This window comes from Mya arenaria, chromosome 7, assembly GCF_026914265.1.
Source record: "Mya arenaria isolate MELC-2E11 chromosome 7, ASM2691426v1".
In the NCBI taxonomy this organism is placed as follows: Eukaryota; Metazoa; Mollusca; class Bivalvia; order Myida; family Myidae; genus Mya; species Mya arenaria.
The window spans coordinates 3789866-3817641 of NC_069128.1; the positions used below are offsets into that span (position 1 = coordinate 3789866).

The 27776-nt window shown below is 33.4% G+C and overlaps 1 protein-coding gene across 1 annotated transcript in view; it reads left to right on the forward strand.

The window, feature by feature from the left end:
• LOC128240343 (CTD small phosphatase-like protein) overlaps positions 1 to 27385 on the forward strand; it is a 38925-nt gene extending 11540 nt beyond the window's left edge. Inside the window, exons 2-7 of the mRNA XM_052956954.1 lie at positions 1539 to 1687; positions 3981 to 4085; positions 9761 to 9910; positions 11594 to 11692; positions 17828 to 17914; positions 19149 to 27385. Of these exons, the coding sequence (XP_052812914.1) occupies positions 1539 to 1687; positions 3981 to 4085; positions 9761 to 9910; positions 11594 to 11692; positions 17828 to 17914; positions 19149 to 19283 (725 nt within the window). The 3' untranslated portion in view covers positions 19284 to 27385. The remainder of the gene's footprint in view (positions 1 to 1538; positions 1688 to 3980; positions 4086 to 9760; positions 9911 to 11593; positions 11693 to 17827; positions 17915 to 19148) is intronic.
• The last annotated feature ends 391 nt before the right edge of the window (positions 27386 to 27776 follow it).

A 27776-nucleotide genomic window follows, 5' to 3' on the forward strand; every position in this document is an offset into this window, starting at 1 on the left:
TGCACATATGTAAATATATTACTGATGTGTGGGCTAATCTGTTTACTGGATCTTATTATACCTAAGAAAATGTCTTGTTAGACGGTTTATTTATAGACTCGCTAACCCATCAGAGAACGAAATAATGCATTGGTTCGACAATTTGATTTGCATTTATGGACATTCCAGGTTATTGAACAAATTCTCGCATCATAAAGGACAAGTGCTACATGGGGGCCATATAATATATATAATATATATATATTCATAAGTATTCTATTTTGAAAAAATCTGGTATTGCCTTGCAAAATTAACCTTATGATTTTTTGTCATATTGATTTGATTTTGCGTTTAATATTTGTCTGTTTTGTGAAGAAATAGCGTGTCTGATCTTCGAAGAAGAAAATCAGTTCAGGTATTATTTAGCCTTTGAGTAATTTTCATTGGCCCCACTATGAATTGACTCATTCACGTACACCTATTACCACAATAAACTGCATGAAATTCTTGGCTCTGATTGGCTTTCTTGAAGAGGTGAACTTAATAAAACGTTATTAGTCAACAGTGATGAAAATGGGAAAAAATGGCTTTATTTGCTTTCATAATAAAAACACCTTATCAGTTTGTCCATTTACTCTGCCTTTTACCAAATACAATTGGCTTTCATTGGACGAAATACATATGAATGCTTTTAAGATAAAATTGCGGAATTGCTGAACATCACATAGAAGGGAAATCCAAGACTTTTACAACTCCAGATAATTGGATCTCAATTTTTAAGGCACAAGTTTAAAAATAAATTTTATTTTAATCATAATTATTTTTGATATTAAAGTTCAGAAATTTACATCATAGATTATTTCATAATATTTGGGTTTTCACTGATTTAAAGATACAGAAAAAGCTGTATAAAGTCTTGGTTGAGAAAGTTTCCCTTCTTATTTTGAGCTGAGGGAGAAGATTTTCTCTCTGTAAACTATAGGACAAAACATGGCTTAATGGAAATTTCTCCCTTCATTGTAAAAACTGTTCCATGTTTGATCCAGGCTGTTACAAGCCTTGACATTGTTTAAGCTAGAGATTATAATATAAGAAAATAGTGAAGCACTTGGTAGTAAAGTTCATGTAGATATTACAACATTTTTAAACTCTCTAGAGTGTAAGATATTTGGTCATGATTAAAAATCTTGGACTATATCAAATGAACATGTGTAAATGCCTAGCATAGAGCTTTTAGTTTTACAAGCAGAAATATTATAGCAAAAATATGTACATTTTCATGGAAGATGACCCCAAATCCCCCAAACTTTATTTAAACCATATACTTTTTGGGGAAGAGTTGATTGTCCATAGTTATAAGCTCTGACACTCAAACATCAGAAAGACTTTAGTTATCCGTGCTTGGGTAAAAGCTCAGTTGATAAAACATCTGTGTTGCAGAAAGGGCAGAAGCAAGGATGGGCCCTTGGTTTTCTGAGATTATGATGTACATTTAAAAATTCCATTGTGCCAATGACGTAAAATAATAAAAAAACAAAACATTTTCTCTTTACTTTCAGGGTCGACGACGGTGAACAACAAGAAGCGGAACCGTGGTATCCTCAGCTCGTTCTTTTGTTGCTTCGGTAACAAGAACAATAACTCAAACTCAAGTGCCTACACGCCGTCAGTGCGAGAAGAGAATGGGAACCCAGGAGAGGTTATTCGAGTAAGTCATTGATTTTTTCATCTTCAGCTTATACAACTGTTTGCGAATGATCTTAGCATTTCAAGGTTTTAAAGCAATTAATAATCATGGCGTTACTTCTGCCACAATCTATCAAGTGAATTTTAAGTAAGGTGAAAGATCTGATACCTGTCCATCATCTTTACACATCAAAGAAATCGGCTGCTGCCATCAATGATATAGTGTATACTTTTATGTATCATGTGGAACTTACTTCGGATGGGGCAGGCTCATACCCTCGCAAAGAATCCATACATGTAGTTTGCGATTTCACTTCAACCAACCAATTAAATTAGAGCTTTAAATTCAGCCCACAAGAAAAACGAAACTCCCTTGAAACTGACTGCTCAAAGCTAGTGTTTGACTGTTCTTTTGTGCAAAATGGCTTTGCCATCATGCTTTGCTTAATTGATGGACGAGCATGCTTTGGTATGTTAATTACTCTACTTGCAAACGATAGTATATCGATTTCTTGAGAAAAATGATGCTTGAATTGTCATAGCGTTGGTGTCCTCATCCGTGTTGGTCTTAACGTGGAAACCTTAATATCTTCTAACATCAAACATTGTACACTGAATATTAGTGACGTTATGTTTATGTTAAACAAGGCCAAGAATTCTTGCTTTAATGATTGATGAGATAGGAGTAGAATTCATCTACAAACACACAAAGAATAATTCCTGGCATCCTCTCGGGTAGTCTAAAATAATAGACGTGTTATACGGGATTCTTCCAATCCCTAACGTCTAAACGGGAATGTGCAAAAAACGGGGGTGTTTTAAAAATATTGAAATTGTTTTAAGTGAAGTATTTTATGGTTGAAATTGATCATAAAGAGTTATATTCATATTTTACCATGTAAGTGAAATGTTATTTTGCACTAAACAAGCGTTTAGTGCATTAAAACAAGTTGTTTACCTTTCCTATAAAACGAAAGTTGACTGACACAGACAACAATTATGCGAAGGGGAACAACTCGATACAATCGTAATAGCTCGACCTCCTCCGACAAAGCTTCGAGATAGACCTCGTTATACAATCGTAACAACTCGGCCATGGCCGAAATGTTCCAAGGGTTTAAAACTGTGCCCTGAAGCCTTGCAGGTGCCCTTCATGTATATATCGTTATGTTTTGACAGAATGAAATGAAAAAAAGCCGTCAAACTCATAATTATAAGTTGGATATTTATTTTTTTGTGTACGGAACTAATATAAAATAACATTATCTGGTAATATTTCTTGTTTTTATGATATTTTATAGACGCTATATGCTTTAACCCGTAATCCTGATCGGAACAACTACCCACTTTTGATACTAAACAATTTGTACATGAAGGATTTGCCATATATCAAAAATTTAAAAAAAATCCGTCAACGTACAATTATTTGGACTACCTCTCGGGGAGCTCATGGAAGAATTAAATTAAGTCGTGCAATTATTGGCCTTGTTTTAACTACTGTTTCACCATTTGATGACCAAGCTGGGGAACACACTGTGACATGACATCACGCTTCTAAAAAAAAATTTGTAGTGTTAATGCCAGAAGAACTTTACCAAGTGACATTAAAATATTGAAGGTTTTGGTACAATTATGAGACTGGGAGGCATCTAAAATTCTCTGTGTCTGTTTTTAATCAGTTCTTTTAAAGAAAGTGTAAACAATGAATGTTTTAAATGTAAAAAGCTTTTCGGACTGCTGCGTGTGCTAAGTATTTTATCACATTTGCGAGAATGCTTAAGTTGAGTGAGGCGATCTCTTAAGATTATGATGATGATGATGATGATGGTGATGATAATGATGATGAGGATGATAGTGATGTGATGATGCTGATAATGATGTTGATGATGATGATGCTGATGATGATGATGATGATGCTGATGATGCTGATGATGATGATGATGATGAAGATGATGATGATGATGATGATGGTGATGATGGTGATGATGACCCTCTGGCAATAACACAACAATTTTATTTAAAAAAAAATAGAATTGAAAAGATTTTTCATTACCGGTAATAAAATATCATACGTAAGTGAACTGAACGTAAGGCTTTGGAAAGATGAAGACAACATATTAAAACTATCTAGTTACATTTGAATGATTAATGGTGACATGAGAAAACATTCAAATGCCAAACATATCACCACATATGTACATGTATCTTTGACCATGAGCCTCGTGATGATATTTCCATTGCAGTTTTCAGATCGCAACAAGTGATCGTTTTCTGTACAGATGCCATCATTTTGTATGTGTGTTTTTATATTTCAGAACCCAAATGAAAAATACCTGTTGCCACCCATACGACCGCAGGATTCCAGCAAAAAATGTGTTGTGATAGATTTAGATGAAACCCTTGTACATAGCTCATTTAAGGTAAGCTTAAAAGGGGTTAAAAAGTGTTTGACATTCAAGTTACAAAGTTTTTTTGACTGGAAATGGGTCCAAACTTCAGTCTGATATACAGTTCCAAAAAGTATACTTATGTTTATTTATACAAAATTGCCTCATAATTATCATTTTTTTTTAATCCAGCAACTATCCAGCTGTACAGATATGTTTAAATGTAATCTTAAAATGCTTAAAGCCCAGACCTTAAAGTTGGCTTTGCCCCCTGTGCCCCCAAACAAGGCACTACATTAATCCACAAGATTATGTGATTTGTCACTATTTTCACAATTCTAATTGCCTGGCCCCATTTACGTAAAGGTAAATAAAAACATTGAAGTATTTTTCGATTTGCATTTTTAAGTTGTCGGAAAGCATATGGTTTGTTGACAATCCCAGAATAAAGATGTGGGCCTTTACCGATTTAAGTGACAACTTTTGCGATGCTATGAAATACCATTTGATTGTAACAAGGCAACACTACAAACATCCTTGGCACCCCAGGGTATCATAACCTATATGATACTCTCGGCAATATGGCTAGGGAAACTTCGTAAATCTTGAATATTCATAAGCATTTTACCAATGAAATAGCCGATAACAAAAAGGAAAGAATCTCCTTTGTGAAGAGCTATCAGCATATTTAACAATATCCTGTCTAAAATGATTTGTAAGCCGTGATCTCATTGGATTATTTCGAACCAAGATTGCATCTGTAATTTCACGGCCATTTCCGCACTGCACCAATCAAGCGGCTGGATTTCACCTGATTAATTATTCATGAGTACGAGCTGATATGCCCAGGGTATCATATAGGTTGTATGATACGCTGGGGTGCCGGGGATGCGCTACAAAATACTTTAGTATATTAATACTACAAGATACTTGTTTTGTAAACTGTAAAAAATGCAAGTCATAATTAAATAAATCCCACACTTTATCTTAACACGGTTTTGTAAAATTACCAATATGAGTTGTTAAATCTGTTGATACTCTTTTTAAGCTTTTACGCTTTATTTAATACTTCTGTAATAGGATACAACAATGTCGACTCTTGTTACTGCTGTTTATAGAATTGGCCTATCAAATTGTAATAACAATTGAATAATGATATTATCGGAAGTTTCCAATAGAGAAGATCCGAAATAGATAGGGCATTGTGTTAAGATTTTTTTCTGTAAAATACATATTTGATAGGGTTGTAAAAACAGCATGTCTGCAAATGCTTTGTTTTGATAAAAAAAAATGCTTTGTTTTTAAAGGTATTTTCTGTGTGTTTAAATACATAGACTCATAGTTTAAAACCTTTAGAGCTTTAAAGAGAACTTGAGAGAAGATTTCTCCGATGATGACAATAACGTCTCTACAAAAGTCTAATAAAAATCATGAATTTTTTTTGCCTTATGTAGAATTTATGGGTCATTGGCCCCTTGCTTTGCTCAAATCGAAGACAATCCCCTGTTTTAACTTTTAAAGGTAACCAAAATTGTTGGATAGCCTACCCAGTATTCAAAACTACCTAAATATTATCATGGTATTAACCCAGTGTGTATACCATGTGATAAATTGCGTCATAAATGCTACGTAGGAGGGCAAGATTTTGCTTCGAATGAAGACTTTAACAAAGATAACTTCACTATTTTTTCACCATTTTAAATGAAAATGGTGTAGTAAAAGAAAAGTTATCTTTGTTTTAAGTCTTCAAATTAAGCAAAATGTTGCCTTCGGATATAGCATATATGACGTAATATATCACGTGGTATACACACACTGATAGCATTAATACTATTAATTCCAGGAAGTACCTAGACATTAAAATATGGAAGGATTTTGGTAGATTTTGGCATTTACCCACGGTTCTAAAGACCCGCAGAACTATACACATAAGCAACTACCATCTGTTGCATAATGGTTATGTGAAGTGTTATTTTGCAACTTGTTTATAAACACATCTCTGACTGTTAATTGCTACAATACTTGTTGTTTCTTTGTGTAGGTGGTTTGTACCAAGAAAACATTGGCAATGGTAACAGGTGACTGACATTTATAAGATTAGTTTAAAAGATATGTAGAAAGGTCGGTCATTGTTCTTATGTTTACTGAAAGAATCAGAACGACTAGGTTCATCTAGGTTCTTAAACTGTATTTAATCATAATCCTTATTCTACCATGTACCATTTTTGTATTAGGAAAAATTAAACCCTCCGGTCCACTAATTATGAAGCAATTATTTGTTGAGTAAAATTAGTGCTGTGTAACCTACTGTATTATAGTGAGTAGAGCTGTGGGTTATATAGAAGGGCTTTGGTGCACGACACAGTGGTGTAAAATGCACTTTTAATGTTTAAAGTTTGGCTATGATTTGTTCAGGTTTCAATCTCAGACACACACAAAAAATCTCCCTGGAAATTTCTAAGGACAAAAACAGTAGGTAATTATCAATTCAGTGCAGAGCGCCTTTTCTTAATCTGAAAAAAAGGTGCCAATTTCCCTGAAATACATGGTGATGGTCTTTATTGATAAATAGAAATTATTTACAGGTACCTCCTACCTGGGCAATGAAAAATGCACAAGTTTAGATTCTTTTGGGGTAAAAATATATTTCCCAAGAAAGAAAAAAACTAACTGTTTGACTTGGCACTTGTGTTGTTTATGTTACTGATTTTTGTAGACGCAATTGTTTAGAAGCTGCGGCATTTTTAGGTAAGATTCTGGTGATGAGTTTTTATTTAGTTTTCTTGAAAAACTGATTTTGTTTGCAAGCAGAATAATTTGCAGGCAGGTCTGATTCTCTTTGCCAGGCAGAAATATATTTTTCTTTATATATATATATATATTCATGCCCAAGGAGGGAAAATTTAATTTGTATACTGTCCCTCTGTTTGTCTGTCCGACTCAATTTTTTGCATTGTAACTTTCTCTTGCATAGACAGATTTTAAAATACCTTGCCACATAATGACATGTGTTCGACATACCCAGACAACGTGTTGCGTGCACAAAACGTGTCCCTACCTCAAATGTCAAGGTCAAAATTAATGTTAGTTTTCTATGGTATGCTGCATATAAGAATGTGGCATAGAGAATTGGTGGTTGTGTCTGGCCTGTAACAGTCACTTGTATGGACCGATTTTGAAATAACTTTCTACATGTGTTTGACTGATGAAACCAAGAAGATGTGTCGGCTGCAAGACCTTTTGTGTGTACAACCTGTTGCCTGCGCGGCCTCTGTCAAGGTTATACTTAGAGTTTGTTTACTATGGAATGCTCCATATCAGACATCACGAATGTTTAAAAAAAGTCTCGGTCATTCGGAACGACAGCCTCTGATATTTTATTGGTCCGAAAGAATATTTGCCGGTCTGACAATTTTTTGTTTGAAAACTTGCTTTATCAAAGCCTTTGTTGCTAATTTTACATTTACAAGAAATAAAAACGTATTAAGATATTAACCAGTTAAGCTTGACCACAAATAACAGTTCACAGAGCTTTATTTGGCAAAATATTATAAATTCAGCATAATTTCTTCTGCTATCAACTAGACAGTTCACTCTCGTGTAAAGATAAGTTAGCCATTTTTTATACTCACACTTAATCGTAATGAAAATTCTGATTGATCGGTTTGTTTGCAATTTGTATTTTTTGGATCGTCCTGGTACCGGTTTTGTAAACGAACAACATGTTCTAATGGATAAGATTTTTGTTAGGAACATTTGGAACTATCTTTTAAAACATTCCAATGTTCATGACAAAAGTTTATCATTTTAGCGTTTCAAAACATTGCGTATTATTCACAGTAGTAAACATCATTTGGTTATGTATTGCAAGGGGAAGCAAATGCTGCATGGTGTTTGACTTAGTGTGGTACGCATTAAGACATCTACACTACCGGAAAACGACATCGGATTCGTAAACAGGTTATTTGACAATATCATTGATAAAAACCTGATTTTTAAAATAAATTATTCTTACTTTTAAGCGATGTTAGATAATTGATAAAGATTAAATCTTCATTGTTTTTTACATCTGGCCGTGAAAACTGTCGGTCGGACGGACCGACACCATCACAAATTTAGTCAGACCGAGTCAAAATTTACCTGTCAGGACTGTCAGACCGACAGTTTTTGCGATGTCTGGCATATTAGAACTTCTTAAGAGTATATAGGTGGCTGCGTCCGGACTGTAACTTTCTCTGATGTGAACATATTTTTTAAACAGGTTTTCACATATAGTGAAACCTGGTTATTAGAATGATGTTATTTGGGCAGGCAGCCGGGCAGCATTAAACTCACCTATGAAACTGAATAATATCAGCAAGGGTTGACATATCTTAACCAAACTTGGTCTATAGGAAGAGTTTATGGATCCCTTTTATGGGATTGCATTTGAGGTCCCTAGAGTCAAGGTCACTGTTACTTAAAATAGAAAAACGGTTGAAACTGAATAACTTAGTCAGGGTTGACATATCTTGACCCAACTTGGTATAAAGGAAGAGTTTTATGGATACCTTTCATGGGATTGTGTTGGGGGTCCCTAGGGTCAAGGTCACTGTTACTAAAAATAGAAAAACAGTTGAAACTGAATAACTTTAGAGGCTGAAGTTCTTCTGTCAATTATTGAAAACCTGGTTTCGTCGCATTGCGGCATTTCTTGTTTAAATTTTAATTTGACTATAAAATGTTTAAGGAATTTGAATTTAAGTTAATAAATGACTTAAGATGTTTAATGAAAAGTGGCCCAGGGTATAAAGGTGGATACAATAATTGTATACAAAGCTGTATGAAGAATGTACACTTATGATATAACTTGGTATATATATCTCATTCATCTTGAAGGTCTTGTATTTGGGTAATGTACACTAATGATATTACTCAATATATCTCATTCAACTTGAAGATCTTATCAGTGTTTGAAAAACTTGTTTGCCGTTTACCTATTGATGTTTTTCAAATGTCGAGCAACGAATCTTGGTTAAGTATTCATGCACACAGTTTTAGGTGCAAAAGCGTGTACACATATTGTATCACACTTCAAAGTGTTAATGTAAACTTATTTAGGCTCTTCAGGGTATATTTTTTTTGTTCAGTGGCCTGAAAAATGATCTTATTTTGCAGTTAAAAGCAATAATACATGATCATGATGAACAGAAGAAGGAAGCTTTTAGGGCATTTATCACTAGTAATCCATATATTACTACACTTATTTGACACTCAATGTCTGATGTTTTGTAAACATTTTATTTGATGTTTATTTAAGAATGTTTTGCTGTAATTTCCTATGGTGAAGTCTGTTAAAGCATATTTAGTCTGTTTCAAATTGCTAAAAAAGATTTATTTCTCCTGCAGGAAGTGATTGAATTATTTTGCTTTTATTTTTTACTTGGTCTTCTATATTTACCATCATTTTGAAAAAATGCTGTAGAACATGTAGAGATAGAGCTTATTGAAATTCACTGTTTTCTGCTGCCAGCCAATCACAATATAGCTGGTTCTCATTGGGCCAATCAATTTAAACTCATTATCTTCTGCTTTCAGCCAATCAGCAATGCAGATTTCATTGTTCCTGTAGAGATAGATGGTATGGCACACCAAGTGTATTCAGCCAATCACAGTCTAGCTGGATTTTATTGAGCCAATCAGTTTAAACTCATTATTTCTGCTTTCAGCCAATCAGCAATGCAGATTTCATAGTACCTGTAGAGATAGATGGTACGGTACACCAAGTGTATGTTCTAAAGCGGCCGTTTGTGGATGAGTTCTTAAAGAAAATGGGTGAACTGTTTGAATGTGTACTGTTTACAGCTAGTCTTGCGAAGGTAAGTGGAAGTAATGGAATTTATGCATAAATATCTTAAAAGTATTATTATGGTGTCTTTATAAATCCTTACTAAACATAGCAGCTCCCTATATTAATATCTAAAGCTTCCTTGTCTAATAACTCTATAGAATCTGTCTACTTCAATTGATAAGGCCTGCTTTACTTCATATATAAATGTGTGGGGCTCATAAAATTCTGCTTTTAGCCTTCATATTGAAAGGAAGATAATAATGTTTAATGGAGTAAATTTTAATGAGATTTTATATGACTATTTCTTCATTTAAAATTACAGACCAGCTGATCTGTCGGACAAGTGGGGGCGTATTTGCCATAATTAAAAAATGATTTGTTTCTATTTCAGTATGCAGATCCAGTTGCCGATCTGTTGGATATGTGGGGGTATTTGCCATAATTATACAATGAACCGTCTGTATTCCAGTATGCAGATCTAGTTGCTGATCTGTTGGACAAGTGGGGGGGGGGGGGTATTATGCAGATCCAGTTGCTGATCTGCTGGACAAGTGGGGGGGAATTGACATAAATATTATATACAATGATCTGTCTGTATTCCAGTATGCAGATCCAGTTGCTGATTTGCTGGACAAGTGGGGGTATTTGCCATAAATATAAAAAGATCTGTCTGTATTCCAGTATGCAGATCCAGTTGCCGATCAGTTGGACAAGTGGGGGGGTATTTGCCATAAATATACAATGATCTGTTAGTAATCCAGTATGCAGATCCAGTTGCTGATCTGCTGGACAATTGGAGGGGGGGGGGGGGGTATTTGCCATAAATATATAATGATTTGTCTGTATTCCAGTATGTAGATCCAGTTGTTGATCTGTAAACCAAGTGGGGGTATTTGCCATAATTATACAGTGATCTTTCTATATTCCAGTACAGTATGCAGATCCAGTTGCCGATCTGTTGTATATTAGGGGGGTATTTGCCACAAATATACAATGATCTGTCTGTATTCCAGTATGCAGATCCAGTTGCTGATCTGTTGAACAAATGGGGGGTATTTGCCATAATTATACAATGATTTGTTTCTACTTCAGTATGCAGATCCAGTTGCCGATCTGTTGGATATGTGGGGGTATTTGCCATAATTATACAATGAACCGTCTGTATTCCAGTATGCAGATCTAGTTGCTGATCTGTTGGACAAGTGGGGGGGGGGTATTATGCAGATCCAGTTGCTGATCTGCTGGACAAGTGGGGGGGAATTGACATAAATATTATATACAATGATCTGTCTGTATTCCAGTATGCAGATCCAGTTGCTGATTTGCTGGACAAGTGGGGGTATTTGCCATAAATATAAAAAGATCTGTCTGTATTCCAGTATGCAGATCCAGTTGCCAATCAGTTGGACAAGTGGGGGGGTATTTGCCATAAATATACAATGATCTGTTAGTAATCCAGTATGCAGATCCAGTTGCTGATCTGCTGGACAATTGGAGGGGGGGGGGGGGTATTTGCCATAAATATATAATGATTTGTCTGTATTCCAGTATGTAGATCCAGTTGTTGATCTGTAAACCAAGTTGGGGTATTTGCCATAATTATACAGTGATCTTTCTATATTCCAGTACAGTATGCAGATCCAGTTGCTGATCTGATGTACAAGTGGGGGGGTATTTGCCATAAATATACAATGATCTGTCTGTATTCCAGTATGCAGATCCGGTTGCCGATCTGTTGGACAAGTGGGGGGTATTTCGGGCCAGACTCTTCAGGGAATCCTGTGTCTTTCATCGGGGAAACTACGTTAAAGTAAGCGCAAGGATCGGACATTTCTAGCCTTTATGCAACAGTGTTTGTCTTTGTTTTGGATTCTATTAAATGCAAGGGAACTGTTGGGTTTTAAAACTAGGTTTTAAGCCAGGATTTTAAAGGGACAGGGTGCTGCAAAAGGGGAACAGGATGCTAAGGGAGAAAAGGGCATTTTATATCAGGCTATAAGGACCTGAACATTACAAAAATGACAGAAAATGTTCAGAATTATGTTTGATTGAATTAATATATGGTTTTACAGTGATTTTTTTTCGTGAAATTTACAGCCAAATAATGGCTGTTTCCCCTCGCCGAAAATCGTACAATTTTCCCAAAAAATAGTCATATTTTCCCAAAAATCGGTAATCAATTTCCCTCATAAATGAATAAAAAATACAATTATGAATTGTCTGGGTCTTTTGCGGCAATATTTATAGCCGGTATTCGGTCATGTTCCCAATGGCAAAAAGTACCCTTTTACCCATTTCTGAATAAAAATTTCCAATCTGGAGTTCTAAAACTTCAAAAGAAAATAAGAATAAAAGACGATGAAATATAAACAAAACAGTTATTTCCCCTACATGCAAGCGTCTATTCACAGAAACATACAATGATGTAATATCCGCATCATGGTGAAAGGTGGATTTTCATTGGTTTAACTCCATTTTTTCATCCAATCAGAGAGCATGTAACAAATTAAGAGTTAAAATCATTGTGTTAAAAACAACAAAAGGATTACTAATTTAAAAGTAACAGTAAATTATTCGTTGCAGGAGGGGATTAAAATAATTAATAGACAATGCTGTTCTTTGTCATGCCTAAACTACATGTTTACATACATGACATTGACCTTCATTGCCAATATCGGAAAATGACAGAACTGAGAAGTGAAACTGAAAGTAGACAACTGTATTTATTTATTATAATGATGGTGTATTTACTTTTTGATGAATGCCAAGGAAACATGTTGATGAAATCCTACAAAATTCATTCATTTGTTTTATGATCAATTGCAAACAAGTCTGACTATTTGGAAATTGGAAAAAAAATAAAATATATTGATATATTCATTCCATTCTCTCTATGAGTGTGGAAGTCATAATTTTTAATAGACAGCAGATTTTGTATCCAATTTAAGAGGAAGATAAGCCCATTAAATTGTCTCTGAAATTTTTAAGAACTTGTTAATCAATCAATTGACTATTTCAAAGAGTTAAAACAAGGGATTAAACAATGTAAGGTGTTAACAGAGTCAGTGCATATTATGATGAAAATACCAATGCTATTCACTATAGTATTATATAAATTATATCCTTTGTAATTATTTATGAAAAAATTCCCAACATTGATAGGGATTATTTGGCACAAAAATCATGTTTTACATGTTTTGATGATAGTAACGGTCATTAAAGAGAGTTGAAACAGTTTTAATAGGTGTCTTTGTTACTGTTTATTTTAAATGTCCATTTTAATGTTCATTGTATTTTCCCAATTTTGGGAATTAACGCGCTTATTTTCCCAATTGTAAAGCCACAGGTGGTTTTGAAAATTTAAATAAAAATCACTGCAGTTTTAACTGCCAAATATGTTTAGTTTGCATGTATTAAGAATCATATTAATCCTGAAAAAAGATTTTGACAGTCTTGAATATTTTATGTTATGAGGGCAGAAGGGTGCCTATGCTGGTCTCCATGAGTGCAGAAGGGTGATACCAAAGCAGGCCAGGGTCCAGCATCCTTCTGTTACTCTCTACTTTAAACCCAAATCAATGAATACAATATATATACTCGTAGACTATCTTATAACTGAATGTATTGTCACTCAATTTATAGGTCAGTGTAGGCAATGTTTATTTGATTTTATAATTAAAACTTGCGATTCAATTTGTGATACTAACTAATTAATCGATTAATATTCAATTTGTGATACTAAGAAGTCAATTAATATTCTTGATTATACAAAATTTGTTGTACACACACGTTGATATCATAGCAAGGATTTACACTGTGTATGAGAAGGCTTGTTTACGCATTCGTTTTAGACAATGTTGCCGACACAATATAGATGTCTAAGCAGATCACTCTCCATGTATAAACAACAACCAGTTGTCAGACACGTTATTTAACATTTAAAATTTTAGTTTGTTTAGCGCACACAGTTTTGACACTAGATATTTAAATTATGTTGTTGAAGTACTACTTGTAATCATTTATGCTGGTCAAATTGAAAGTTTCATTAGACAGGAAGCGTTAAGTGTAAAAAATCTTCCGGTGACATAAGATTGATAGCATAGTGAACAGACGTGAAATTGACACAGAAAATAAAGTTGAAATGTCAAGAAATAACTTAACTTATAGCATAGTCTAGGTTAAAGTGACACTTGTATTTAAAATCAATGCATAAACATGTATAACAAGCATAAATTTTGAGTGATAAACCAGTTATCGTAATTAGACTTTTGAACAAGCCTAAATTGTTATAATACGACTTGGCATCAAAACAAGCCCTGCTTTATAAAACTCAGAATTTGAGCAGTCGGGAATACGTTTTACCAGGGCAGGGATTGTGGGCTTGTGTTGACTTCGACCACTGATAAATTTTTAACATATAGTTAATAAATAATGCATTTATGGAAAATATTAATTACTGATAACAAGATTGTTACCTTGATTTAATAGCTGAAATTCCACAATTATTAAAGATGCACTATTACTCCCAAATAAGATTTACTACATTTAATACAATTGTTTAAATATATCAGAAAGGTTGAATAAATGTCGAAAACAATGGTTCTTATAAAGGATTCCGAGTTTAATTTAAATGGATTGTGCAGAAAACACAGTATTTCTACCTTATGACCCTATAGTAGATCACTTTAAACCTTTTAGCATTCACCAATCGTTTAATATGTTTTGGTTTTCAGCTAGTAAATACACTGTTACAATATTTTTATCAGTAATTAATATTTTCCATAAATGCATTATTAAGTAAGTTGTTCAAGATTTGTCACTCAAATTTTTTGTTTGTTATACATGTGTATGTATTGATTTTTGATAAGAGTGTCACTTTAAATGATTTGTTACAGGGTTCTAAAAGATTTACAGTGATAAACTATTGTCTTATAAGGTTTAAATACCCACTTTTCTGCACCTTTCTTTCAAAATTAACATTGTTTCCTTCATAAGAACCATTGTTTCCTTCAATATTTATTCATCCATTTCGGTAACTTCAGACAATTGTTTAAATTTTGGTACATCTTGTTTGAGAGTAAGAATGCATCTTTAAAGTTTATGTAGAATTGAAGGTTTTTTTTTAACATTTGAGGACACTATTGCTAGGGAATAGGTCAACAACACTTATTACGATTCTGTTTTTGTTGGCATGTCGTACAAGGTTACATATATTATAGCTGCAGTGTGTTATTGCGCTTATTGAAACACAAGGACACTTGACGAACCATATCAGGATGCTTGTACATGTATATCAACAAACATATTCGTATACAAAGGTTACAGTTGTGCATACATCCATTCTAAATATATTTTAACGACGCTGTGCTCTGTTAACATGATGAATATAGGTCATAAACCAGATTGTAATGAATTAGACAAGGGCACCGCAGGCTATTAAACTAAGGTAGATTTTTACGATGTACCAGCAAATATCACAGACCGGAAATATATAAATGAGTGGTGAAGTTTCAAATACATTTATGCCTGGAGACATAGAACGTGTTATAACTGTTGGCTTGTCTGTAAACACCACTTGTTATATATGCACAGTACATGAAGGTTTATACATCATACTGAATATTATAAGGGAAATGACATTATCTTTACCTAACTTTTTAACTATGAAGCGTAATGATGAAAATGATGGTGGTGTAGGGTGATGGTTAAGATAGCCATTTAAAAGATTTATATTAGACCTTTGTTTAAGCAAAGTTTAAGTGGCAGCAATTCCCAACCTGCTTTAAAGGGCCACCTGTCTTAAGCAGCCAACTTAACCTTTTCCCAATGGTGGCCACTAAATTGCCTGTATTGCCATTATTTTGTTGCCATTAATTTTTCATTTATGGCAGTGAAGTATTATAGTGACTTGATATACTTAACATATGTACTGCAAGATAGGTGCTTAATAAGAACTATTTTAGAGGATTTAAGGAAAATAATCTTACTTCCTCATGATGTTATAAGACTGTAAGGTCAACAAAATATTATTATTTTTTTGAGATTAAAATGATGTTAGCTTCTTTTTTTGTGATGATAAAAGGGTATTTAGCTGAAAAGAAAGGCCTGAAATTTGATCGAACTTCTTATAAAGTACTTCAGGCCCCCTATTTCTTGAAAATTCTTCATAATAGCAAACTTACGTAGCTTATTTTATTAAGCAAATTTTAAATTGATTTTAACTTAATATTGATTTTACTTAATATATTTTTTAAGTTGATTGTGATCATCATGGCAATAATGTCCTTTTTAGGGTTGTCAATAAGAACCGGCTGCTGGCCCAAATGGACGGTTCAAATTGAGTTTGGGCCGGTTCAAATTCGGAAGAAAAAAAATTGATCGCGAGTTTTTTTGGTAATAAATGTTCCTTACCGCTAAAACCGGCCCTTTTCGCCTATAACATCTCTTTTCAATGTTAAGAGCATCGCCTTGACTGGTTTCAAAATTTCTGATAATCTGAATCATTATCTTACGATTCGGCGTACAGTATTGGGTATACACAGTAGACGATTTTTTGTTTATCCAACATTGCCAAGATTTTGACACGATTCTGAACCATGACCTGTGACGTCAGGCGCGTGATCAATAAGATATAGTTGTATTATTGGTAGTTCATTATAACTTGCAGCATTATGTAAATTTCCACGAGGAACACGAGACAGGAATGCCTACAAACATGTGCAGTCAACGTTTTACGCATCTTTGATAACAATGACCTTATTTCGCGATTTTCCAAAAATCTTAAAATAATAGTAACTTAGTGTTGTTGCTTTTTTAGTGCATTGTATTTATCGATGTTTATACTTCATGGAAATGAATTTATAGCAAACAAACAAGCAACAGATATGAAAATAAATGACCCTACATTACGAGTACGTAGAATCACGTATCTATGAAGCTATCGATAAAGCATGTATCTCCGACTCCGTATCTATGAAGCTATGAATAGATAAGTAAAATTGCGTATCTATGAAGTGAAGGGTTTACTTAATATACTCCCAAAATGCCCCAGAATGCAGGAAATGAAGCGCTGAATTTCAAAATTTTCCGCGAGGGTGGGGGGGTGGGGCAATCCAACGGATCCCCCTAGATGGCCGCCTACTTTTCTGTTTCAGTCGGTTCAACAAAAACTTATTGACAACCCTGCTTTTAAAAGTCCCGAATTTCATTCAGAATGTGAATATTACAGTAAGCATACGTAAATGAAAGTATTGAGCATAATCCTGGGGCCTTGGCAAAGAGGAGAACCACAGAGAGGGCTCCTCACTAAGCAGTTGTAACTCAGTCTATTATATATATACAGAGTTGTGTCGCTGAGCCCTTGATAGGTAAAATTGTTCTCTTGAAATAACTCATGAAACAATGCTGACTGGTATTGTTGTAGCTATATTTATTCGTCTGGCTTATGTAACTTAATGCTTCAATAGAGGAAAAAGCAACAACAATAACTATCAACGCTTCCAATAAGAATTTGAAAATTTTGAACTTCTTTACTGCAAGAACTTTGAAAGTTTGCTACTCAGACATGGAAGTTGCAGTCCTTACTGAACAAAATTGTCTCCATTTTGTCTTTAGTACTAAACAAAAATGATGTAAGTTCCTATACTTCCAAGGTCTCAACTTTTAGCCGAAGTTAAGGGAGCACTATACTTCCAAATATGTCCTTTTATGGATCCCTTGGCTATTACTAAAACATCAGCAGAAAAATGTTTTATAAATATCTTGAGAGTGAAACTGCATTTTGCCATCACAAGGATTTAGCGGAATGCAGTTTGATGAGACAGTGCAAATTGTTGACCCCTGTTGTTTAGTATGTACTATATTGAAATCAAATTCAAGAGTGTCTAATAATATTAATTTTCAGAGAATATACTGAGACTAATATTAATGTTTTTTTTGTTTTCAGGACTTGAGTCGTCTGGGAAGAGAGCTGAGTCAAGTGATCATTATTGACAACTCTCCCGCTTCCTATATCTTCCATCCAGATAATGCTGTAAGTCTTTATCTTAGCTGGATCAAGTGATCTGCATTGACAACTCTCCCACTTCCTCCGATATTTTCCATCTAGATAAGGATGAAAGTCCTGATCTTAGCTGGATCAAGTGATCAGTATTGACAACTGGCCCTTCTCCTATATTTTTCATCTTGATAACCGTGTGAGTCTCTATCTTAGCGTAATCAAGTGACACCTGCTCATATATCTACCATCAAGCTAACGCTGTAAGTTCTCTTTTATCTTCTATCCAGATACTACTGTTAGTCTTTAATCTTAGGTGAGTCTCTCGCTTGCTATATCGTCTTTATCCAGAAAACGCTGTATATCTTTATTAAGCTGTATCTAGTGATCCTAATTGACAAGTCTCCTGTCTCCTATATCTTTGATACAGATAATGCTGTAAGTCCCGCCTCCTAGATATAGAGTCATTAGTGCCCAAAATTCTGTGCTTGTCCCAAAGGGAGATTCTTTAAAATCATGCATAATTCCCAATTTTGTCAAGTCACCTTTAACTCAGTGATTTTCCAAATGTTGATGCAGAGACTTGTTTCCAAATTCCTATAAAAGGCCATTGGGTATGTTAATAAGTAAATGCTGAGGATTAGCTTTAATTTACTTGGTGAAAAGAAAGTGGAAATACAAAATAACTATTATGTAAATGTCCAAATTAGTAATCAGTCCTATGTATATACTATCATGATCCATTGTCATTGGGAAATTAACCCTCAAAGCTTTGAATTTGTCTGACTTGTTCATCGCTTTGCAAATTGTTACAAACAATGTTTGGATTGTTGTATATTGGAGGAGTCACCATATGTTTGAACGCGGGTGGTCTTTTGTTGAAAAAATTTCTGGAGCAAAGTACTCCTTCAGATGAAGAGGTATAACTCTAATACTTGGTACACATTACCTCCTTTAAAGGAAGTAGTGCCTGCCGTATTTTTAGTGAAGTATAGCCTTCTTGTTGTGAAGTGATGTGCCCTTGAACACAATGTGTACACTTGGCATCAGTTTTAGATGTATCACTGCGATATTCCCTAATATCAACCGCGAATACAGCATATTTAATTCAGAATGGGACAATTCTCGTTTGCTTGATAAAAATTACTAGTAACTTAAAACACTAAAAAAATCGGGTTCAAAGCTTTAATAGCTCATTGCTTGCTGATTTTAAACAGAAAATCAACATAAGTAGTATGTACAGACTTCATAATTTACAATTGATTTTCAGGTACCGTGTCAGTCCTGGTTCGATGACATGCAGGATACGGAGTTACTGGACTTGATACCGTTTTTTGAAGGACTCGCAAAAGTTGATGACGTTTACTCCGTGTTACGAAACACGAATAGTACTGACTCTTCCTAGTAGAGGCTATGTGGTGTACTACGGGTATATGGTGTTAGGCTTGGACCGTCTAGGGCATGAAAAAATGTGTGTTTACCGTTTTTTACCAGTCTTGTATGTGTACTGGGTTTTTACCAGTTTTGTGTTGGTTTTACCAGTAATTGAGACTGGTTTTTACCAGTGTGAAGTTTTTACTGGTAAATGATAAGCATGTTTTTACCAGCCCCTATGAATTCCCAAACAGAAGCCTGGAATAGTTATTGAAGGTTTTAAAGATAAAGAACATAAAAAAATGGTTCTGCTTAAGCTTGTGAATTATCCTAGTATCCTATAAATAAGCCTTAAGCACATGTAAGTATATTTAGCTCAATTTTATTGAAAGAGTTAAATCATAAGGAAAAAAAACAAGAAGATAAAAACAGAAAATTGTAATTCAACCTGAAGTATTAATCGTCTTTGGAGAGGCATCTACGTGATTGAAAGTTTCCTTCTCATCGACAATGCAGAAGTTTTCAAGCCTGATTCAGAATGGAATCCTTCACAACAACCCGTGGAAATATGACTGCAATGAAACTGCCTGTTCCTAGATGGAAAACCTGCTCGCAGTGATCTTAGTGACACTAAAGACAAGAAATTTAAAGTGCATTAATTTGTTATTGTACAGGTGAAATGTTGTTACTTAACTGCATAGATATTCTAAAAACCTGTCTTCAGATTTTTAGAACTATTTTGGAATTGTGAATGCTGGTCTCTGGATCATGAGTTTGGGAGAGTAAAGCTGATTCAGAAAACATCGAAAGCTCACATATGCTGGCATTTAGTATGTTAGTTTAAGTTTATTTAATGTCTGTCTTTAAGTGGGAATTTGTAATTTATGTAGGTCAAAGTATTGCTCAGGAATTGAGTTTTATTAAATTTTGGAAATGTAATCATAAATTTCAGTCATTTGGAATTTACAAAGGAAAGCGCTACTGGTAGGGAAACTTATGAAAATCATGTTTTTTTAAGAAATAAATATATTAATGAATAAACATGAACTTATATGAATAAACATACAAGGAACATCATGCTTTAACCACACTGTACACCAAAACTAAATATCAACATTATTCAGTATTTTTGATATCGGAAGAGTTCATCTCTGTTATATAGGACATACATAAAACTATCAATCATTGAAGTTCTTTCATAGAAGAAATGTAAAAATTTGTCACAAATGTTTTCGATCATTTGTTTTGCGCATATACAGAAACTTATTTAAAAGAGTCTTTTGGCCTTAGAAATAAAACGTGTCTTAATCATTGATATCAACATTCAACTTTAAGAAACCGCTCAATTAGAGTCAGGCTTTTCAAGTATCCTTTTTAATATGGCCTAGGATTATTAAATATACCAGCGTTTTCTTATAAAGTAAAAAGTGAAATATAATAAAATTAATCAATAGATAGCACAATGTATGTATTACTGGGCATTGTTGTCAAGGGACTAATGATAAAGATAAAGGTTAAATTGTTGGGGTTGGGTGAAATTGTCCTATATATACACCCCTGCTTTCAGATAAGACCTAGTTGGTATGCAGAAACACTACAACCATGTAATATGTATCCAGCATTATAATATGCAAATCAGAGCATCAGTCATGTCATGTGACACTGTCATGTGACTGTTTGGTCATGTGACCAAACTTCTTCTGCTCAATATTTACTCTGTTATGTTAGAAATCATCATATTTAGAGAAGATGGCATACGCTGTATTTATCTCCCCTTTTTTCAGATTTTTAAATGATGGAACAGTTCCAAATACATTTTGTTAATATGTTTCATCCTTTTAATAATGTGTGTATTGTTCATAGTAATACATGTAGTGCTTATATTTTACTAGCAAAGACAGAACTTTATATTGAATGTACATAACCGAATGTATTTTATGTTGCTTTATAACGCAACTTCCTAAGTCGAATGCTGCTGTTTCATACATGGAATAGTATACAAAAAAATGGAAAGGACCTCGGACACTATCTGTCCATCTGAACTGGCTTATCATGATTATGAAAGATGAACTTGCACAATATTATGCTCTGTAACCCTTAAGCTAATAGCTTAGTTACATATGAAAAAGAAACAAAGTTTTCCTAGAGCGATTCAAAACTTAAGTCTTGTAAAATATTCAGAATAACTTAAATATGTTTATGGTAATTCTAACAGATATGTTTCACAATAGGTATATATATAAGATTTATTTGAATATGGTGGAATGACAACAACGCTAAAATTGCACACATGTATGGATGGAACATGAATACAGATGTTTTTAAATAAATTTTAGCATACTTGAGCTTAATTATTGAATAATTGGTCAACGGAAAAGCCAGGATTCACATAGATAATGTCCAAGTTCCTTAATATTGTTTTTGTATGGTACTGCACTTACATTCAGATAAAGTTTTGCAGCCATAATTTCGGGGGTTAATCGCAGAAAGTAGCAATGGACATTAAAATATAGAAAGATTTGATACCTTCTGTTATTAACTCTACAAATTAACTGGCTTTTGAAAGAAACTTACATCTGAAAAGTCTCAATTGAAGACATACTAATTCATTTCAAATACTTGTTGTGGTTTCCATTAAAACATGTATTAAAAGATCTCATTTTATAAAGAAAAACAAACAAGAGGAATTTTCTATTGAATTGTTAAGGTAACTTTTTACTCTAGGCCTGACACTACCAACACAATATAAGATGACAGTAATCAGTTGCTCATTAGAAAGGAAATCCACTAAATCTATATTTCTCTATATACATTGTATAAAAAGTATATAATTGACGCTCGCTTTCTTTACTCACTTTTTGGTACACCAGTTTGTATTCTTTACTGCACACAGGTTTTGATTTATACAGTATTCTGGAGATGTAACTCCTCCTATATGACTTAGCTTGGTTGGAGTGTTATCTATGTATGTATATATTGGAAGTACTGCCTTGTTATTGACCACGTTGAAATTAAATCATTCACTTAGGAAGAAAAAAATATCAAAGTGTTGACATAGCGGCTTAGCCTTTGTCGCTTGCAGCATCCTATTGCAAACTTTATGTTTTGCCATCTCAAAAATCGTTCATGGTATTCAGATTTAACTTGGTTCACATGTTGCCAGAGATAATAGGCACATGTATAGCATGGGCCTTAACTCTTGAAAATTTAAGAGTTATGCCCCTTTTTCGACTAAAATACAACAACAAGAAAATGATGAGTGTTTGCTCCAAAGCACTAATGTTATACATGTGTACAGTGGAACTAGACATTCAACACAGTTTATGGATTGTAATAATTATTGCAAAGTTAACTTGCAGTTACTTAAAACAGTAGACTATTATTCACACATGAATTGTGTTTCACAGCTGTAACATTATGAGACAATTTCCATTAAAATATGAGAAACCCTTGATTTATAAGTAGCGCAAACAGTGTCTGCTACAAGCTAGTTCAAAGAAGGGATTTCGGAATTAAAAGATCTCTGGTATATGGATTGTACTTAACTTAAAACACAGTGGCTTCCAAAATGCTTTTATCTTAGTTTTGCCTGAAATGATGTGTGATGTAGTGCCCTATTTAGCTTGCTTACAGAGGAAATCTTGACGTTAAGTCTGCTTCTATATATGGAATCTTGAGGTAAAGCCTGATTCTATAAGGCAACTTGAGGTTAAGGGTGCTTCTTGAGGGAAACTTGGGGTTAAGCCTGTTAATAAAGGAACACTAAGGGTTTAGCTTGCTAAGAAAGGAAAACTTGAGGTTAAGCCTTCTAATAGAGGAAAAATTAATGTTAAGCCTTCAAATAGAGGGAAACTTCAGGTTATGCCTGCTTATAGAGGGGGGACCTTGAGGTCAAGCTTTTTTTAAAAAAAACTTGAGGTTAAGCCTGCTTATAGAGGGAAAGCTTAAGTAAAGCCTGCTAATAGAGGAGGTCCCTTAAAGTTAAGCTTCTTAAAATAACTTAAGGTTAAGTCTTCTTACAGAGGGAAAGCTTAAGTTAAGCCTGCTAATAGAGGGGGAACCTAAAGGCTAAGCTTCTTAAAAAAACCTTAGGTTAAGCCTGCTCACAGAGGGAAAGCTTAAGTTAAGCCTGCTAATAGAGGGAAACTGCAAGTGTGTGCTTTTTGTTGACAAACTATGTTTTAAGCTTCATTAAGTGTTGCATATGTGTATTTTAAGTTACAATTTCATACTATTTTTTAACTGACTTGAACAGAAATATGGAGAAAAAAAAATAACTGAAAAACAGTTGTCAACTCTCTTTGACCCCCCCAGTGAAAATATCAAGATTTAATTGTAATTTAATACTTGTGAAATTGTCTCTGAAATGTCATCTGTAGTTATGAAGAAAATAGAATAAACTATATAGCTATTATTATATACTTGTACATGTTAAACTCTGGTGAAAGAACTATATCATATTTTGTCGAATTGAGTGTTTATACACGCATGTTTAAGTTTTGAAACAATTTATTTTGTTCATTTTTTTACTCTTCTTTTATAGTTTTTACTTAAAAAGCATGCATTTGCTTTAATTTGTTTGAGTTTTTGGATAAAGGTATTGATAGACATTGTTGTGACATTACCGTTTATGCTTATAATTATATGAATATTTATTTGGTTAACTTTGATGAAATTGACTTTGAAAAATCCAGTGTAACTGACATATTTATCTAAATTAAATATTCCTGCAATGCAAACAAATAATTGATGATAATTTGCCAAAAAAATCATGGAAATGAAATTTTGATTTTGCGTACATTATAAATCATGGTAATCTGTTTGTAGAAAAATAATATATATTATTTTGGTTAAAACAACAATACTATGAGTGGGTTTACTTGTATAATATCTGTTATTTTTTATGTTTTGTTATCAAATGCTGCTGATGGTGTTGTGTTTAATGCTGTGAATTAATGTTTTGGCAACAAATGAACTTTTGACAATTATTTTTTTACCATTTTTTTTTCCAAATGTGATTTATAAATATTTCACAATAATCATAATAATTACTATAATTATTTTTTTTTCTTTGAAATTAAATGATTAAACGCCTTTCAAAAAGGTTCACATGTCATGTATTAAACACAAACATTTAGGATGCATTCACTTTTTGATCTTTTGTTGATTTTAAAAGCATTTGTTATAAAATCTGTATTATAGTGTATATAATTGTTTGTTATGAAATTGTAGATAGTTAAATCATATTTCTAGTACATAATCGGAGTAGAACATATTTTTGTTACGTATGAAATGATAGAACTATCTCATGATCACATTTATCCATGTCAATTTTTCATAACTTTCTCTTGTGAGGTCACAATTAAAACAATACTTAATTTGGTCTTACCCGACTCACCTTTTTAGAAGTTGGTATGATGATAGGTTTTTTTACATCCTTACCCTTTTCCATGTTGAACAAAATTGAATGTGTCCACCAGAAAACCTTAAACACTTGGGTTGCTGGACCAGGTGATAGTCATTTTCGACAACATTCATATTACATCTATTACATATTTCTATATCTTCCTTCTTTAATATTAAGGTTATGTGCCGAACATCTCAATTTAGTACAAAAAGAAGAAACGTTCGCCAGAGAGACTAAAGTCTTTAGGGTTGCTTGTATTTGCGTGAGATGGTCGGGTGAGGTCAAACAAACAATTGATTATTTGTGGCCTGAATGAGACATTTTGTATATTCAATAAGGTGGGAGAAAAAATAGTGACCCATTAGAGCATGTTTGATTGAAAGACAAAACTTTTACTTCGTAATTGTTAACTTAAATTTTGAACGTGAAACATATTTTGATGGGTATAATTTATTCAAACAAGTACAGCTGAAACTCTTTCCTAAAATCTTTAAAGTTTACAATGATAACCTAAACAACTTTGTTAAATTAAACAAATTTCTAAGCAATCGGCCCATTATGTCAATTTGATATAGTTCATGGATGCTTTGTCAATGAATTGTCATGTTGAATTTTTGTCCAGCAGTGTTAAGTCATAAATGGTTTTGGTTGTGTTTACATAATACTATCCCTTTGTACTTTGGTTTTATCTGTGTAACACGTGAATGTTGGGATTACTTTTTAAATGGGATTGTCAAGTATATAAGGTGAACATCAACAATTATATTTTTATGTGTAATGTAAACATACTGCTTTAAACTATGGTAAATAGTTACTTTGCAGTTCAAACAAGAGTTTTGATGCTTTAAAAATATTCGAAAATATGTCAGAGAATAATAAAAAATAATGTTAGTCACTCTATTAAAATTTGGATCAGTAACATTATTAGACATTGGATTAATGCAAACTGGAATTTATGAATTGACTATCTATTTGTATTTTTTGACATTGTACTTAATAAAATGACAATATTTGAATACATTTTAAAAGCAAATGTGGAAAACTTGGAAGTCTTCGAGAGAATTTCTGAAAGGTTTTGTGCAAGAAACTGCTTAGCAAGTGTTGTTTATTTATTGGCTGAGATGAAAAACATTTTTTTTACCCTAATCATGCATCATCATTTGTGTTGAACATTTCTGGTGTTAAGAAAGATTTGTGTTTGTGTAAATGTATGAGCACAGTTATATATCATCACTTCTGTATTTAGTATGTAATATCATTAATTCATCTAAATCTTTGCCATAAAATCCTTACAAAATCAGCAAATATACCAAACAAAAGTAACCTGCTGCTGTAATATCCGTGCATCTCTAAGCATATAAAACTTGTTATTGGTACCAATCAATCATTTTGGATTTCATTTTCTTGTTTTGCACAGTAATGTATTTCTGGATGATATCGGCATTACAAAAAAGTTTGTTTCTGGTTGCCCGGCCAACTTAATTTCTTTTAACTGATCCAAAATTTAATTACTTCTACAGGACAAATTGTTACTGGCCATAATTTGTTTCTCCTTATGGGTATTTTTTTAGGTATTTCTCATTTGTACAGGCAAGACATGTCAACATACTGTTTTTATAGAGCACTCCAAGTTAACAATTGACCCAGTTTAAATGGAGATTTTAAAAGTGTTTCAAAATATTATACACAGACACAGCCGTACCTAAATTGAGAATGTCTCGACCTACTGACCTAATTTTTTTTTTTGGGGGGGGGGATCAGAAACAATATAATTAGCTGATAAGCCCTGCCCTCAATTTGTCAAAGTTTACGTGCTTAAGTAGCTTTTTACAATTAGCCAAAATACATACTGAAATTAGATTTTGGTAAACGAAAAAATGGTTGATAGTGATCATAAAAATGTTTTCAAATTAAAGTCTAACTAAGTAAACATAACACAAATTTAGAAAAATGAAAATAGTGAGCTTAGCTTAATTTTGTTATAAGTGACTAAGTAGTTTTGAGAAATTGATTCCTTTGTGATTAATATTATTAATTATTGAGTGTGGATATTATCCGATATGATCTTCATTTCAATTCATTTCAAATATACATACTGGCATGCATTTTCCCATCCCGGAAATCATTATGGTTGAGCTTTTTTACATGCAAGTTTCCCGGAAATAGAATCGAGTTATGGATTAAATCTTTAATGTTTTATCAAGGAATAATAATTGATCTGAAGACCAGCCTTTGAGAAGGGGGTTTACTTCAGGAAAAGTCTGATAACTGAACAGAAGGATGTTTTGAAAATTTTAAACAACAAGAATGATACTTTTTATATATTTTATATGATGTGTAGAACTCATTTGATAGTTTAGGAAAATGTATTTTGACAATCTTTTATGATTTATATACAGTCATGTTTAAGAAGTTGGCAAGAATGATTTTATTGAATTTTTATTATGAAATGGAGACTAGACATGTACTTGCTTTAATCATCTTTATCATATGTCATCATCATTATTAAGTCACCTTTACTTCCATTTTCATCCCCATCATCACCACCACCACCATCATCATTATCATCACTGTGTATATAACCTATAGTGTTTTTATAAATGTATCTAATATACTAGATGGTAACATTTTATCACATATTAAGCCCATATATTGAGGGAATAATATGAAGTATTTTGTATTTCCTCTGATTTTAACATGAAAATAAATGATAATCATGCTGATAATGTGTTTGTCTTAAAGAAGCTCCCTGCCTCGCCAGAATGTGTTTGTCTTGAAGAAGCTCCCTGTCTCGCCAGAATGTGTTTGTCTTAAGGAAGCTCCCTGCCTCGCCAGAATGTGTTTGTCTTGAAGAAGCTCCCTGTCTCGCCAGAATGTGTTTGTCTTAAAGAAGCTCCCTGTCTCGCCAGAATGTGTTTGTCTTAAGGAAGCTCCCTGCCTCGCCAGAATGTGTTTGTCTTAAAGAAGCTCCCTGTCTCACCAGAATGTGTTTGTCTTAAGGTAGCTCCCTGCTTGCCAGAATACACAATCAATACAGGAATCAAATTGGCACATACAAGTCATTGAAATGCCCTTTCTAAAAAAAAAAAAAACAGCCTGTGTTCAAAATGCAGAAAA